This window comes from Gigantopelta aegis, chromosome 11, assembly GCF_016097555.1.
Source record: "Gigantopelta aegis isolate Gae_Host chromosome 11, Gae_host_genome, whole genome shotgun sequence".
NCBI lineage: Eukaryota > Metazoa > Mollusca > Gastropoda > Neomphalida > Peltospiridae > Gigantopelta > Gigantopelta aegis.
The window spans coordinates 7,979,230-7,992,458 of record NC_054709.1 but is presented as its reverse complement, the minus strand read 5'-3'; the positions used below and the strand labels follow the sequence as shown (position 1 = coordinate 7,992,458).

The 13,229-nt window shown below is 36.5% G+C and overlaps 1 protein-coding gene across 10 annotated transcripts in view; it reads left to right on the top strand.

Moving 5' to 3' along the window:
- Positions 1-7,085, top strand: part of LOC121385171 (arf-GAP with GTPase, ANK repeat and PH domain-containing protein 1-like) — a 128,377-nt gene extending 121,292 nt beyond the window's left edge. For 9 of the 10 annotated variants that reach the window (XM_041515728.1, XM_041515727.1, XM_041515724.1 and 6 more), the window contains 2 exons: positions 1,803-1,970; positions 3,514-7,085. In XM_041515728.1, the coding sequence (XP_041371662.1) occupies positions 1,803-1,970; positions 3,514-3,711 (366 nt within the window). In that variant the 3' untranslated portion in view covers positions 3,712-7,085. Of the gene's footprint in view, positions 1-1,595; positions 1,741-1,802; positions 1,971-3,513 lie in introns of those variants that run through there. The other variant, XM_041515726.1, reaches the window with a different exon arrangement.
- Positions 7,086-13,229: the final 6,144 nt, after the last annotated feature.

Here is a 13,229-nt window from a genome sequence, read left to right as displayed (position 1 = left end):
CATTATATTCCTGGGCCATGTGTATGTGTGTAATATGTTTGTTCTCGCTGTTTCAGCAATTAATCAATGCTTTTGGTGAGAGAGGATATATCCGTAACATCATTATAATCCTGGACCATGTGTATGTGTGTGTAATATGTTTGGTGCTGCTGTTTCAGCAATTAATCGATGCTCTTGTGTGAGAGGATATCCGTCACATCATGATCATTATAATCCTGGGCCATGTGTCCCAGTGGGCACAATTGCATAAAATAGACGTCAAAAAGACGTCTTTTAACGACGTCTAATAACTGACAAATCTTAGTTGCCAGTGAAAGAAATTATTGCGCAATTTTTACTACGTCTTTTCGACATATTTTTTCGACGTCTTTTAATTACATCTTTTAGACGTCTTTTTTAATGCGCCATTTAGACATCTTTTTAATACGTCAATTAGATGTCTTTTTATAATATGCCTTTTAGACGTCTTTTTGATTACGTCTTTTAGACGTCTTTTTTAATGCGCCATTTAGACATCTTTTTAATACGTCAATTAAGTATCTCAATAAAACAGGCCAAAACTATAATTTTGTCATCTGCTTGGCAGATCAACAGGCAGATCCTGTACATAGAGGGAGTCAACTACACAAAAATGCTAGTCACATAAATTCCCCACCAATGCAAAATAAATCATTATTTGGCAACAAAATTAACGATATTGATAAAAATATAGGTTTCAATTACCTCCCCTTTTTAAATTAGTTACCCCCCGACCCCCGGGCATTTTTTTTTAATGACTCCCAGGGCAATTTTGTATCTAAATATTATAACCTAAAGGTGCTAAAGCAAGCTTAAAAACAAAGGTTAGGTACTTTGCTACCACAGATTCCAATGTGATCACCGAAAACCACAACAAAATCACAGTAAAAAAAACCTATAAAATGGCGCCTGATTTGATCTGCGATATTATCATTCAGTTTAATTACATTGTCAGCCTTGTACGTCTTAAGGCACAATGTCCAACATACATCTGTACTTAATCTGATTCTATGGGTAATTAACTTAGTAATTGATATTAATAAAGGCAACATACCTATCAACACTACTCCAGTGTAGCGCTGTTACACCACGTGTGCTAACTAGACTGCGTCAAAATGTCGGCGCATGCGCTGACACAGTTTCCACGTACTTAAAAACATGTTCTGGCTCATTCTACAGAAATATATATTCCATTATGCATGTCAATTTTATTTTTATTTTTTTGGTCTTTATGCACTTTTTTTATGATCCATATGGATATCAGAACTAATTAATAAAATATGTCTAAAATATGCATCCCAAACATGACCAAAAATAGACGTCTAAAACATGTAGTTTTCAAGTAACTAAGTCGCGTCGTGTAAACGACCAAAATACAACAAAGAAAATATGTCTAAAATCATGACCAAGAATAGACGTCTAAAAAACGTCGTGTGCCCACTGGGGTATGTGTGTAATATGTTTGGTCTCGGTGTTTCAGCAATTAATCGATGTTCTTGTGAGAGAGGATATCCATAACATCATTGTGATCCTGGGCCATGTGTATGTGTGTAATATGTTTGGTCTCGGTGTTTCAGCAATTAATCGATGCTCTTGTGAGAGAGGATATCCGTAATATCATTGTGATCCTGTGTCATGTGTATGTGTGTGTAATATATTATGTTTGGTCTCGGTGTTTCAGCAATTAATTGATGCTCTTGTGAGAGAGGATATCCGTAACATCATGATCATTATAATCCTGGTTCATGTGTATGTGTGTAATGTGTTTGGTGTTGCTGTTTCAGCAATTAATCGATGCTCTTGTGAGAGAGGATATCCGTAACATCATTATTATACTGGGTCACGGCCAGCCGGACGACATCAACGCTCCCTACAGTAAGGATGACGGCCGCACGGCGCTACACATTGCTGCTGCCCTCGGGAACGTCGTCTTCGTCCAGATGTTGTTGTGGGTACGTGGAACGATGGGTCTTGTAAACATCAATAAATGAATGAAGGATGGAAATGTTTTTATTTAACGACACACTCAATACATTTTTATTTACAGTTATATGGCATCAGACATGTGGTTAAGGACCACACAGATATTGAGAGAGGAAACCCGCTGTTGCCACTTCATGGGCTACTCTTTCTGATTAGCAGCAAGGGATCTTTTATATGCACCATCTCACAGATAGGATAGTACATAGACAGCCTTTGTTACACCAGTCGTGGTGCACTGGCTGGAACGAGAAATAGCCCAATGGGTCTACCGACGGGGATCGATCCTAGACTGACCGCGCATCAAGTGAACGCTTTACCACTGAGCTACATCCTGCCCCCATCAATGAATGAATGAATGAATATTTAATGATGTAAAACTACACATCATCTACTAGGTGTCATCTTCTGTGATAAAATACACTTAAAAGATCCTAGACACTAATGTACCACTACGCGACCGAGGCCGGTCAAACTGATTTTAGTGTCAAATTCAGCAATTGCTTGTCACTTTGAAAACTGTTTAACATTTTAGAATTGTGTAGCGATCTCAGCAACTTGTATAGTGAATCGCGACGCGATACTGGACAAAATGTGCCCGAATCGTCGTGTTCACATGTACCGGCGTCGTGGTTAGGCCATCGGTCTACAGGCTGGTAGGTACTGGGTTCGGATCCCAGTCGAGGCATGGGATTTTTTAATCCAGATACCGACTCCAAACCCTGAGTGAGTGCTCCGCAAGGCTCAATGGGTAGGTGTAAACCACTTGCACCGATCAGTGATCCATAACTGGTTCAACAAAGGCCATGGTTTGTGCTATCCTGCCTGTGGGAAGTGCAAATAAAAGATCCCTTGCTGCTAATCGGAAAGAGTAGCCCATGTAGTGGCGACAGCGGGTTTCCTCTCAACATCTGTGTGGTCTTAACCATATGTCTGACGCCATATAACCGTAAATAAAATGTGTTGAGTGCGTCGTTAAATAAAACACTTCTTTCTTTTTTTCGTGTTCACATCTTCTGTGTGCGAACGCTTGAATTGCATATTTCCACTGATAAATGTTAAAATTTATCTTCCTCAAATTTTTTTCTTGTAATTCCCAAATTAGTCAGCTAGTATTATTAACAGGGTTTTTTTGGTCATATTATCGAGTTATCGAGTCAAGTTACATTCTCACAAATATTGAAAATTGTTGGATACTCTGTTAAGAATACGACAAATATATATGAGATAAGTTTTACCAATCTGAATACAGTGAAGGAAGGGAACAAGAAATGTTTTATTTAATGACGCACTCAATACATTTTAATTACAGTTATATGGCGTCGGAATATGGTGAATGCAAAAGCCCTTGAAAACTATAATTTTACTGTGAAAAAAAGTGCTTGAATTTAAAAAAAAAATTGTTTATGAACCTTGTTTTAAAAAAAAACATGGTTGTGCTGCAACATGCTGTGCTGTTACCATAACAATGAAACTGTAATTTAATATAATATTCTTTTTTTTTCCTTTCTTCAGAATAATGCCAGTGTCAAGGTGGTGGACCATGAAGGGAGAAATGCATTGTGGTATGCAAAAAGCTCAGGTTCTACTGAATGTTGTGAACTGCTCCTTAGCAACGGTTGTCCTGAACATCCCACGTTGCCACGGCGACGAGGTAGTACCCAGCCTGGCAAGAATGACATGTTCGACAGTTTACCGGCTAGCGTGATCTAGACCACAGCTCGCTAATTACCGTGTTTTTCTCAAACATGAAGTAACAAAGACGACTTACGTCTCGTTGAGGAGGATTTTTTAGGATGATTTATGAAAACCGTGTTGAATGGTCCCATGTTTGGTTCGAACTGCCAGGGCGTGAAGTGAGGACATACATACGTATATACACACGGCACCGCGGAAAAAAGCTTCCAGGAATTTTTTTCACAGGGTAAAAATTAGTGAAAACAAATCCCTACCCTGAATGTGGTTTTCTTTTTAAGGGTTCGGATTGCGAGTGGTGTTATCTTGAGAAAGTTCAAAAGTAGCTGAATTGTTTCGTGGATGCTTTTTCAAGGAGTCCGTGTCATGCAGCAGTGTAACAGAGAGGCTATATTTACATCGTAATGGAGAAACTATTTACATCATAGTGGCCGTGTATAATGAATTCAAGACTTTATACATGGCAACTATATGTTGTTTTGTTTTTTTGCTGTGTATATAGCCACGGCTATATGCATGGCCACCTAGTCAAGCCACAGTCTTCACTTATCATTCATTTGTTGCTATGTATGCCTCTCGGACACTCCGTGGTTAAAGCTTTACATCTATAAAGCAAACCATGTAATGACTTCATTTGCCTTCAGAAGTGGGGATACAGTCAAGACTCCATATCCGCAAGAAACCAGTTTTGGAAGAAGGCTTGTCAGCAGACATATTTAGATCTAGTGCTTTATGTTATCTAACAGTTCTGGAAGAAACCCTGGCATCATATGTATTTAGATCTAGTGCTTTATGTTATCTAACAGTTCTGGAAGAAACCCTGGCATCATATGTATTTAGATCTAGTGCTTTATGTTATCTAACAGTTCTGGAAGAAACCCTGGCACCAGATGTATTTAGATCTAGTGCTTTATGTTATCTAACACTTCTGGAAGAAACTGTAGCATCAGATGTATTTAGATCTAGTGCTTTATGTTATCTAACAGTATTAAGTTAATTCAACGCACGACCACACACACTCATCGACAAACCAATGCTGTCACATACTTCAGCAGGGTTTCTGCCGGAAAGAAATGTTTTGGGTATGGTGCTATGGAATTGAATATTTACAATGTGTGTGCTGAATGCAACCACAGTCAATAGTGGGTATGGGCACCTCAATAGGGCTAGCTCTGGCATTCACCAACTGCAAATTTTGAAAGCAGTTGGCAAATTTTATTTTAATTTGGCGAAATAATTTGATGTAATAATTGACATTTTAAAGAAAATAACTGTTGATTTCTGCAATTTTTTTAATTTAATAGACTATTTGGCGAAATATTTTGCTCACCCAGAACTAGCCCTGCTCAAACAGAAAGAAAATGGGTTAAGAAAATCATACAATAATGATATGAGGCGTAAATTTGGTCAAAATCTGCATAACATTCGGATATGGTACCATACCCATTTTACCCTCTGGCAGAAACCAATTCTGTCACATACTTCCGCCTCCATATTATTATCATCTTGATGGGAATCATTGAAAGTTACCTGCTTCTGCCATTTTAATAGTGACATGGTCGGTAGACATTTTTATAATGACTAATTTTGCTATCACAGTGGGCTCCTGTCTAAAAATTGAATTCATGTGGAACTGACAAAATGCACCCTGGGTGATTTTCACACATCTGCATAAGATAGATTTTTATAAATACTTGTCACCCAACGAGAGTTTTGAGATCATGTCTGTTTAAACAGAAATCTAAATTACACAGATGCAGGTCTAGACATTGTGTTGGGAGTGGGGTGGGGGTTTGTTAGCAAAAGGAGGCTAAAAGTTTAGTACTTGAATAAGGAGTTAAGATGGGGTTTTGTTTTTGTGTGGGGAGAGAGAGAGAGAGAGAGAGAGAGAGAGAGAGAGAGAGAGAGAGAGAGAGAGAGAGAGAGACAGACGGCTATTTTAAGGTTAAATTTAAAGGTGATCTTTGGCAGATGTTGGTGCTATATTAGTAGACATTTCAGCATTTATATCAATAAGGTAGGGTAATTCATATGTTCTTCAATAACTACAAAGTGCTTTGCATAAGTATTGCATGCACAACTATTTTTGAGTAAACACTAAAATAGAAGTAAATGTCTTTCTGAATGAGGTTCTTTATTAAGGCTGTTGACGACCTTTTAGAAATAACCATTTGAGTAGATCTACGTTCATCTTTTATTCAAGTCAAAATAGAAGTAAATGTCTTTCTGAATGAGGTTCTTTATTAAGGCTGTTGACGACCTTTTAGAAATAACCATTTGAGTAGATCTACATTCATCTTTTATTCAAGTCAAAATAGAAGTAAATGTCTTTCTGAATGAGGTTCTTTATTAAGGCTGTTGACGACTTTTTAGAAATTACCATTCGAGTAGATCTACGTTCATCTTTTATTCAAGTCAAAATAAATTCCATAAATTTGACATTTTATATTGGTTGAGACAAGTCGTGTTTTATTCTCACAGAAGGCTTGCTGTTTTTAATGAAAATGTCTTGTGCAAGAATAATATAAACCAGACAAAGTATGTGACCATCTTCATAGATTTTGAAAAACAAGCCAAGAAAATAAGTTTCAAAGATTTAGTTTGTTGCAATATATTATTGTTCATGTGCATTAGTTTGAGTGAAGTCAGTTGTGAATTGAGAGGAGTTCAAAAGACGAATACCCAGTAGTTTACTTGTTGCTATGGAGATCGTCACAATGTGTTTTTGTCGGGAACGGGTTTCTCGGCTGGAAGACTAATGACTGCATTTAACATTTAACAAGCTGTTTTCAGTTGACTGCCATGTTTTCTACTAATGGAGCTTTTTCATGACTGAAATAAGGATTGAAGGAAAGAAGGAAGGACATATTTTATTTAATGACGCACTCGACACATTTTATTTAGGGTTATATGGTGTCAGACATATGGTTAGGAACCACACAGATATTAAGAGAGGAAACCCGCTGTCGCCATTTCATGGGCTACTGTTTTCGATTAGCGGCAAGGAATCTTTTTATATGCACCATCCTTACCACTGGCCTACCTCCCGCCCCAGAATGAAGTAACATCATAAATACATTTTCTTATGCACCCATTGACGAGAACACCATTGGTTATTTTTGATAACACACATTGTTAACACACGTGTGATAATTTAAAGACATAAGACTGGCTGCTCCGTGGTGATGATCAGGTCACCAATGCCATATCATCCAATGAAAAACAAAGCACAATCGAAATTGATCACTTGGTGATGTACATATTGATTAGCCTGACTACGAGTCAGAATTACCAAATTTGACATCCAGTAGCTGATGCTTAATTAATCAATGTGCTCTAGTGGTGTTGTTAAATAAAACAAACTTTTTGATTATCCTGTTGATGATGATGATGATGATGATGATAGAGCTTGGTGCATGTACAAACATTTCCTTTCGGTTTCCATGCTGATGCTTTTGCATAGCTTCTGTACTCTGACTTCAGTGGACTTGTTTTGAGTTTGGAGTTTTCCTTCTCCTTGGAGAGTTTCCTTACTAGAATTCTGAGCCTCTCCAGCCGAGTTTTGATGGTGAAGTTTGCTTCTCCTAGACAGTTGTCTTTCTTGACTCGCGTCCTCTGTCTGTCCGGTCCATATTAGTCTAGTCTCTACCCTTTGACCAGTCCAGCTTGGTGACCCTACCCGGAGCTGATGCTCCAGCTGGCATAGCTCTCCGAGTCATTGAGACATGCAAGCTACCTTACCACGTCAAGGAATGGACCATGAGATAGATTAGCTGGTTAAACATGAGTTAACTACAAGCTCTACCCTCGTAAATAGGCTTTAGTTGGAAAAGGTGTTTAAATCTGTTTTTGAACTGATTTTAAAGAATATGTAAGAAATAGAATACCCTTTAGTTGGAAAAGGTGTTTAAATCTGTTTTTGGACTGATTTTAAAGAATATGTAAGAAATAGAATACCATTTATTTTACAACTTGTTTAAAAAATGTATCCATCTCACTTTTGCTCATTAGATGTTGGTCTAGAATTGATCCCTGTTGGTGGGCCCATATGACTATTTCCCGTTCTAGCCAGTGCACCACGACTGGAATATCAAATGCTGTGGTATGTGTTGTTGTGTCTATGGGATGGTGCATATAACAGATCACTTGCTACTGATGGAAAAATGGAGCAGGTTTCCTCTCTGAGACTATATATGTCAAAATTACAGTGTTAGAAATCCAATAACCAATGATTAATAAATCAATGTGCAATACTGTTGTTGTTAAACAAAATAAACTTTTAACTTTAAATTTTAAGCTATACAGACACTGATATTCATAAAAAAAAAAAGAGTATATATTTAATATGCAATTTTAGTCATTGAAAAGGCTCTATTGGTGAGAAACTAATTAACAGTTGCAAACTCGGTGGGCCAAATTTACAAAGCCCGGTTTTCACTTACTTGTATGTAACTAAAAAAATAGTTAAAATTGTTCAAGAAAAACAGGCATCATTTAAAATGCAGAGTTGTAAAGGTAAACATCTCTACAGATTGTGAAACAGCTGTTGTGATACACTGTGTTAATGTATTACTGCATATTCATTTCTCTGTATTTTTATCTCATTGCCCACCAAAAATTTTGAAATGTAATATTGATATGTTATTTATAACAATATTAAAACGATATTGATCATGTTATTTAGCTCCAGAAAAGTACCGTTATTACTATAAATAATAAAGATGTAAGCTCCAGAAAAGTACTGTTATTACTATAAATAATAAAGATGTAAACTCCAGAAAAGTACTGTTATTACTATAAATAATAATAAAGATGTAAGCTTATTCATAGATTAAGTTACAAATCTGTAACACATTAGGATAATATTACAAGAGAGTGAAACAAGTGTCTGTGATATACTGTTAAAAATAGACTGTAACTCGACTCCATAACTGTTACTTCTCAGACTCATGTGCATTTTTTTAAAATATAAAAAAATTATTTTATAATATTCGCAATACCAGGATGATCAGAAAAACTTCAGTTGTAGGCCTACGGGAATGGATAAGCAAAACAATAAAATATAAGTAAATTTTGAATTCAGTTATCATAAACGGCTCTAATAGTGAAAAAATATGTCTTAGTGTTTAAAAACTAGGATCTGTCCCTTCAAAGTCACAAACCATAGACTGAACCCATGAAAATAGTCACTAAGTTTAGTTAATCTATAAACGGGTAACACATCTGGATAAAGTTACAACGGAAGTGAAACGAGAGTCTCCGACACGGAAACGGGGAAAATATCCGTTTTTATAGCTGTACTTCTCGTGGGTACATGAGTTTCTAGAATTGTAAACAAATGCATATATAATTTCATTTTAAGCTTATTTGGGATGGTATATTTAGGTTAACTAGATAAAGAGAATTTCAAGCCCTGTTATGAGATTGTGCTCTGTAGGGTGTTACACCATCTCCATGTGTCTTCAGTGATGACGGCAAAAGTGTTGTCCATGTCACAAATGCTTTAAAAATCTTGTTGCATGCTGCCATTGATGCCTACAGACATAGAGAATAACTAGTTAATGACGCGGAATATCGGCTTTAACCTGTGATGGTAAGAATGGGGAATTCTGCAAGGCTTGCCAAGTGGAATTTCCCATTCGGCCTAGAGATCAAATGAACGATTTTGTCCTGTACCTATGCACGTGACGTCAAACGTCATAATCTGCTTGGATCCGTTTATGACTGCTTTAATCAGTCACGGTAATTGGCCAATAGAAACAGTGGTTGCAGGATTAAAATGCATACATGATTAACATTCTGATGTTCTTTGCGAGATTTATATACAAAGAAACTTACAAACTTCATCAGACAGGAACGCATACACAATGTAGATCTCAGACTGTTTAGTGGCAAATAAAAACTTTCCACTAGTTTTACTTGAATTATTTACATACATCAATACTTGTTTAGCTTTTTCAATATTAGGTTATTTTTGTAGCATTTTTATTGGGATGGAAACACATTTGATTGCTTTTCCTTTAGTTACCAAAGGTAATAAGTACTTTAGCATATTAACCCCTAAATACTTACAGATAGACCGACTGAACGGAGACAACATATTAATTTAATGTTTTGAACATTCGTCATCTGTGTTGAAATGCATGCATGTTGTTTTTAAAGAAGTCGATGGGTTCTAGGTGAATAAGAGGGTAGTGTGCTTGTCACGAGGTACGAATGTGAGTCGCTGGGAATGGCGTCCATGTGAATCGTGTATATTATTGTGTGCAAGTTGTATTTATTGACGCACCAGCAATGGTGCAAACTGAACAGTGCAATCTCGACAAAGAAAAACATCGTTAGCATTGTATATACCATTGTGTTTTAAAGTGACTACACTTGTAAATAGTTTGTACAGAATCACATTTTTAGGCATTCTTTATACCTCATCTATGTTATCTTCAAGACTTGCTTGTCGGTCATATTATCAATATTTATTAGCTAAGCTGAATACTAGGTGTGTCACGATACACCGATGTCGACGATACGATACACGATACCCTTGCTTGTGTATCGATTCCTATATTGACCATGTATCGATTACTGTATTAATTCTGTATTAATTTACCAACACCAATTTGTACTGGTATGTACATACTGACAAGTTATTTTCTTCACAAAAGACGACAGTGGATAGAATGTGTGCATGCTTATGTCAATATGTCTGTGATGTGGTATTTCTACTTTTATCAAGTTTATTTTTAATTTTTAAATCACTTCACCTAAGCTTCAACTTGTTGTTTTACTGTGAAAACACCGTGAATCTGATATCGTGATACGGATCGTATCGTTAAATCACTTCACCTAAGCTTCAACTTGTTGTTTTACTGTGAAAACACCGTGAATCTGATATCGTGATACGGATCGTATCGTTAAATCACTTCACTGTTGTTTTACTGTGAAAACACCGTGAATCTGATATCGTGATACGGATCGTATCGCGGGTCATTATCGTGACACGTATCGTATCGTGAGGTAGGTGTATGGGGACACCCCTACTGGATACTATGTACTACACAAAGCAAATCCATTTTATTACACACACAATAGAAGTGCGTGTGTATATAACTCATACATATCTACGTGTGGAGATATGTAAAATATACGCTGTATTTTGAATCCTGTTTGTTCATAGTTGTACAGTGCAGTACGAAGGCATCAGCCTTTAACCATACAATGTGCAGTAATTGTTGCATTTCGTCTTATTCACAATGGCTAACAATTTAATTTATTTCATAACAAAATTTTACTGAACAGCTTCTTTTTGTCCTGATCAGACTTATCCGACATTCATTGCAGAGCAGGGAACGTTTTGTTTTCAAAATTGCAATCAGCAATATTTCTAGTCAATTGAAAATTGGTTTGTTGTTCATCACAGTGCATCGAAAAAGTTTATAATAGCAGTACCATGCTAGGACAGCGTGCTTGAACCTTAATTGGATATAAGCATGAAAATAAGAATAAACAGACAAAAACAAACATAAAATTGGTGTCTTTCGCAAACTTTCTGAAATTTTAAACTTTGTTTTTCCTTTTGAAATATTACTTTCGGGGTGTGTAGCCAGTCCTGCTTGTCATCTGTCACAACAATACTTAGCAGCATATAAATCTATACACACTGACTGCTTGTGACAAAAGTGCCTAAGATTTGCCTGTGAGGAGCTAGACAAATACACCAGTAGGTATATGAACATGCTCAGGTATTAAACTGTGTATTTTTCTCCCAACACTTACTCAGTATGTGCATGTCAACATGTTCTGTTTCTAATAGCTGTCTTTAGATCAGACTCCTTTGGGCACAACAGGGTTTTTTTCATCTGTTCTTTTTAGTACAGCAGGGGTCAAAATACTGCCGTACAGACCGGTGTTTGCTGGTCAACATCACAAAATGGACGGCAGTTATTTCACATTTATATTTGCACATTAGTTTGAGTCAGTCATGTTTTGATTCGGGCCGGCAGAATTTGTAGTTTACCAGACTGAATATCTGGAAGAAATGTCGGTCAATTTTGACCCCTGTACATTTGCTGAAGAATTATGAATATTCAAAAATGCATTTGAAGTTATTTAATCTGGTTAAAGCTCAACATTTCAGTGCTTTTGAGGTGAAGTTTTCTAATTCAGGCTTCACTATTTCGGGCATACATATTTTGGGAAAAGCATTCATTGCCTTGACTTTAGTGCAATCTATAGAGCCATGTTAGTGTTTAGTTTTTGTTTTCTTTTGTAGTCAACTAATTTTCATGCACATCACTAAACAACTGCCAGAGCCCAGAGTTTCAAAGCTATCTCGGCATAACAATATCATAAAACTGTTGTAGGCTATGGCATGCGCCGTAGTGACATCATAGATCAAAGTTCTGTTTTAATGTTAGGAACACAGGTTTTCAGTTAATTCAAGTCACTAAATACCTTGTAAAGAAATATCCCCCCTGGCACCTCCAAAATGTGAAAGAATACAAAAATCGACTGTTGGGATATGAAAACAATACAGCAATATCTTGCCTCTATACCTGTACATAATGACACACTTTCAGATAGTAATATAGCAATAGGAGGTGTTTCAATTCCTCTTTGTGGCCTAGCAGACATTTTTGTTTAACTATATCCAAGCTCCATGTGCCAAAATGTTACTAGAACTACTAAGGTTCTTGTTTTTAGAATGTCGCATTCAAGAAAATTTGCATCAATGTTACATACAAGAAAAGTGGCAAATCATTTACGTTGGCTTGTATTTAAAACATTCAATGAGGTGTAAAATTAATTCAATATCTTATGAATTTTGCTGTATTTGGCCAATTATTATTATTATTATTATAGTATTGCAAATACAGTTGATTGTACTGCGTCAAGATGCTATTCATGTAGATATATTATAACTATCTTGGCTGATGTGCAAATATTAATAAACAATGTGAACAATGAGTCTGTTTGTTTTTAATCTGTATTTTAGACTCTCTCTCTCTCTCTCTCTCTCTCTCTCTCTCTCTCTCTCTCTCTCTCGTCATCAAACAATTTTGCAGTCTGCGTTGATTGACAACAGTTTACTGAATTTATGGAAACCAGGCTTAACACATCACAGACGGACACAGACTGACGCATTTCATCGCCAGCACGAATGAAGCAGTTCCGGCACCAGTAGCCATGGTAGCAAAACGGTAGCATATTACACATACCCGACATATATTACCATATGCTTGCACAGTGATAGAAATACACACACACACACACAACTATAGGTTTACAGAGTCATAAAAATAAGCGAAACTCATTGTGCGGAGAATCAGTCGCAAGTTTTGTAGTAACAACAGTAACCTAACATTTAATTTTAAAGAAAAGCGGTCGCCTGATGCGTGATTGGTCTAGGAAAGTATCGTTATTATAAATAATACAGATCTAAACATATTCATAGATTTGCCACAACTGGGTTTTTTTAAAATTATTATTATTAGTGTTATAAATAAGAAAGATGTAAGTATATTCGCAGGTGTAAAACC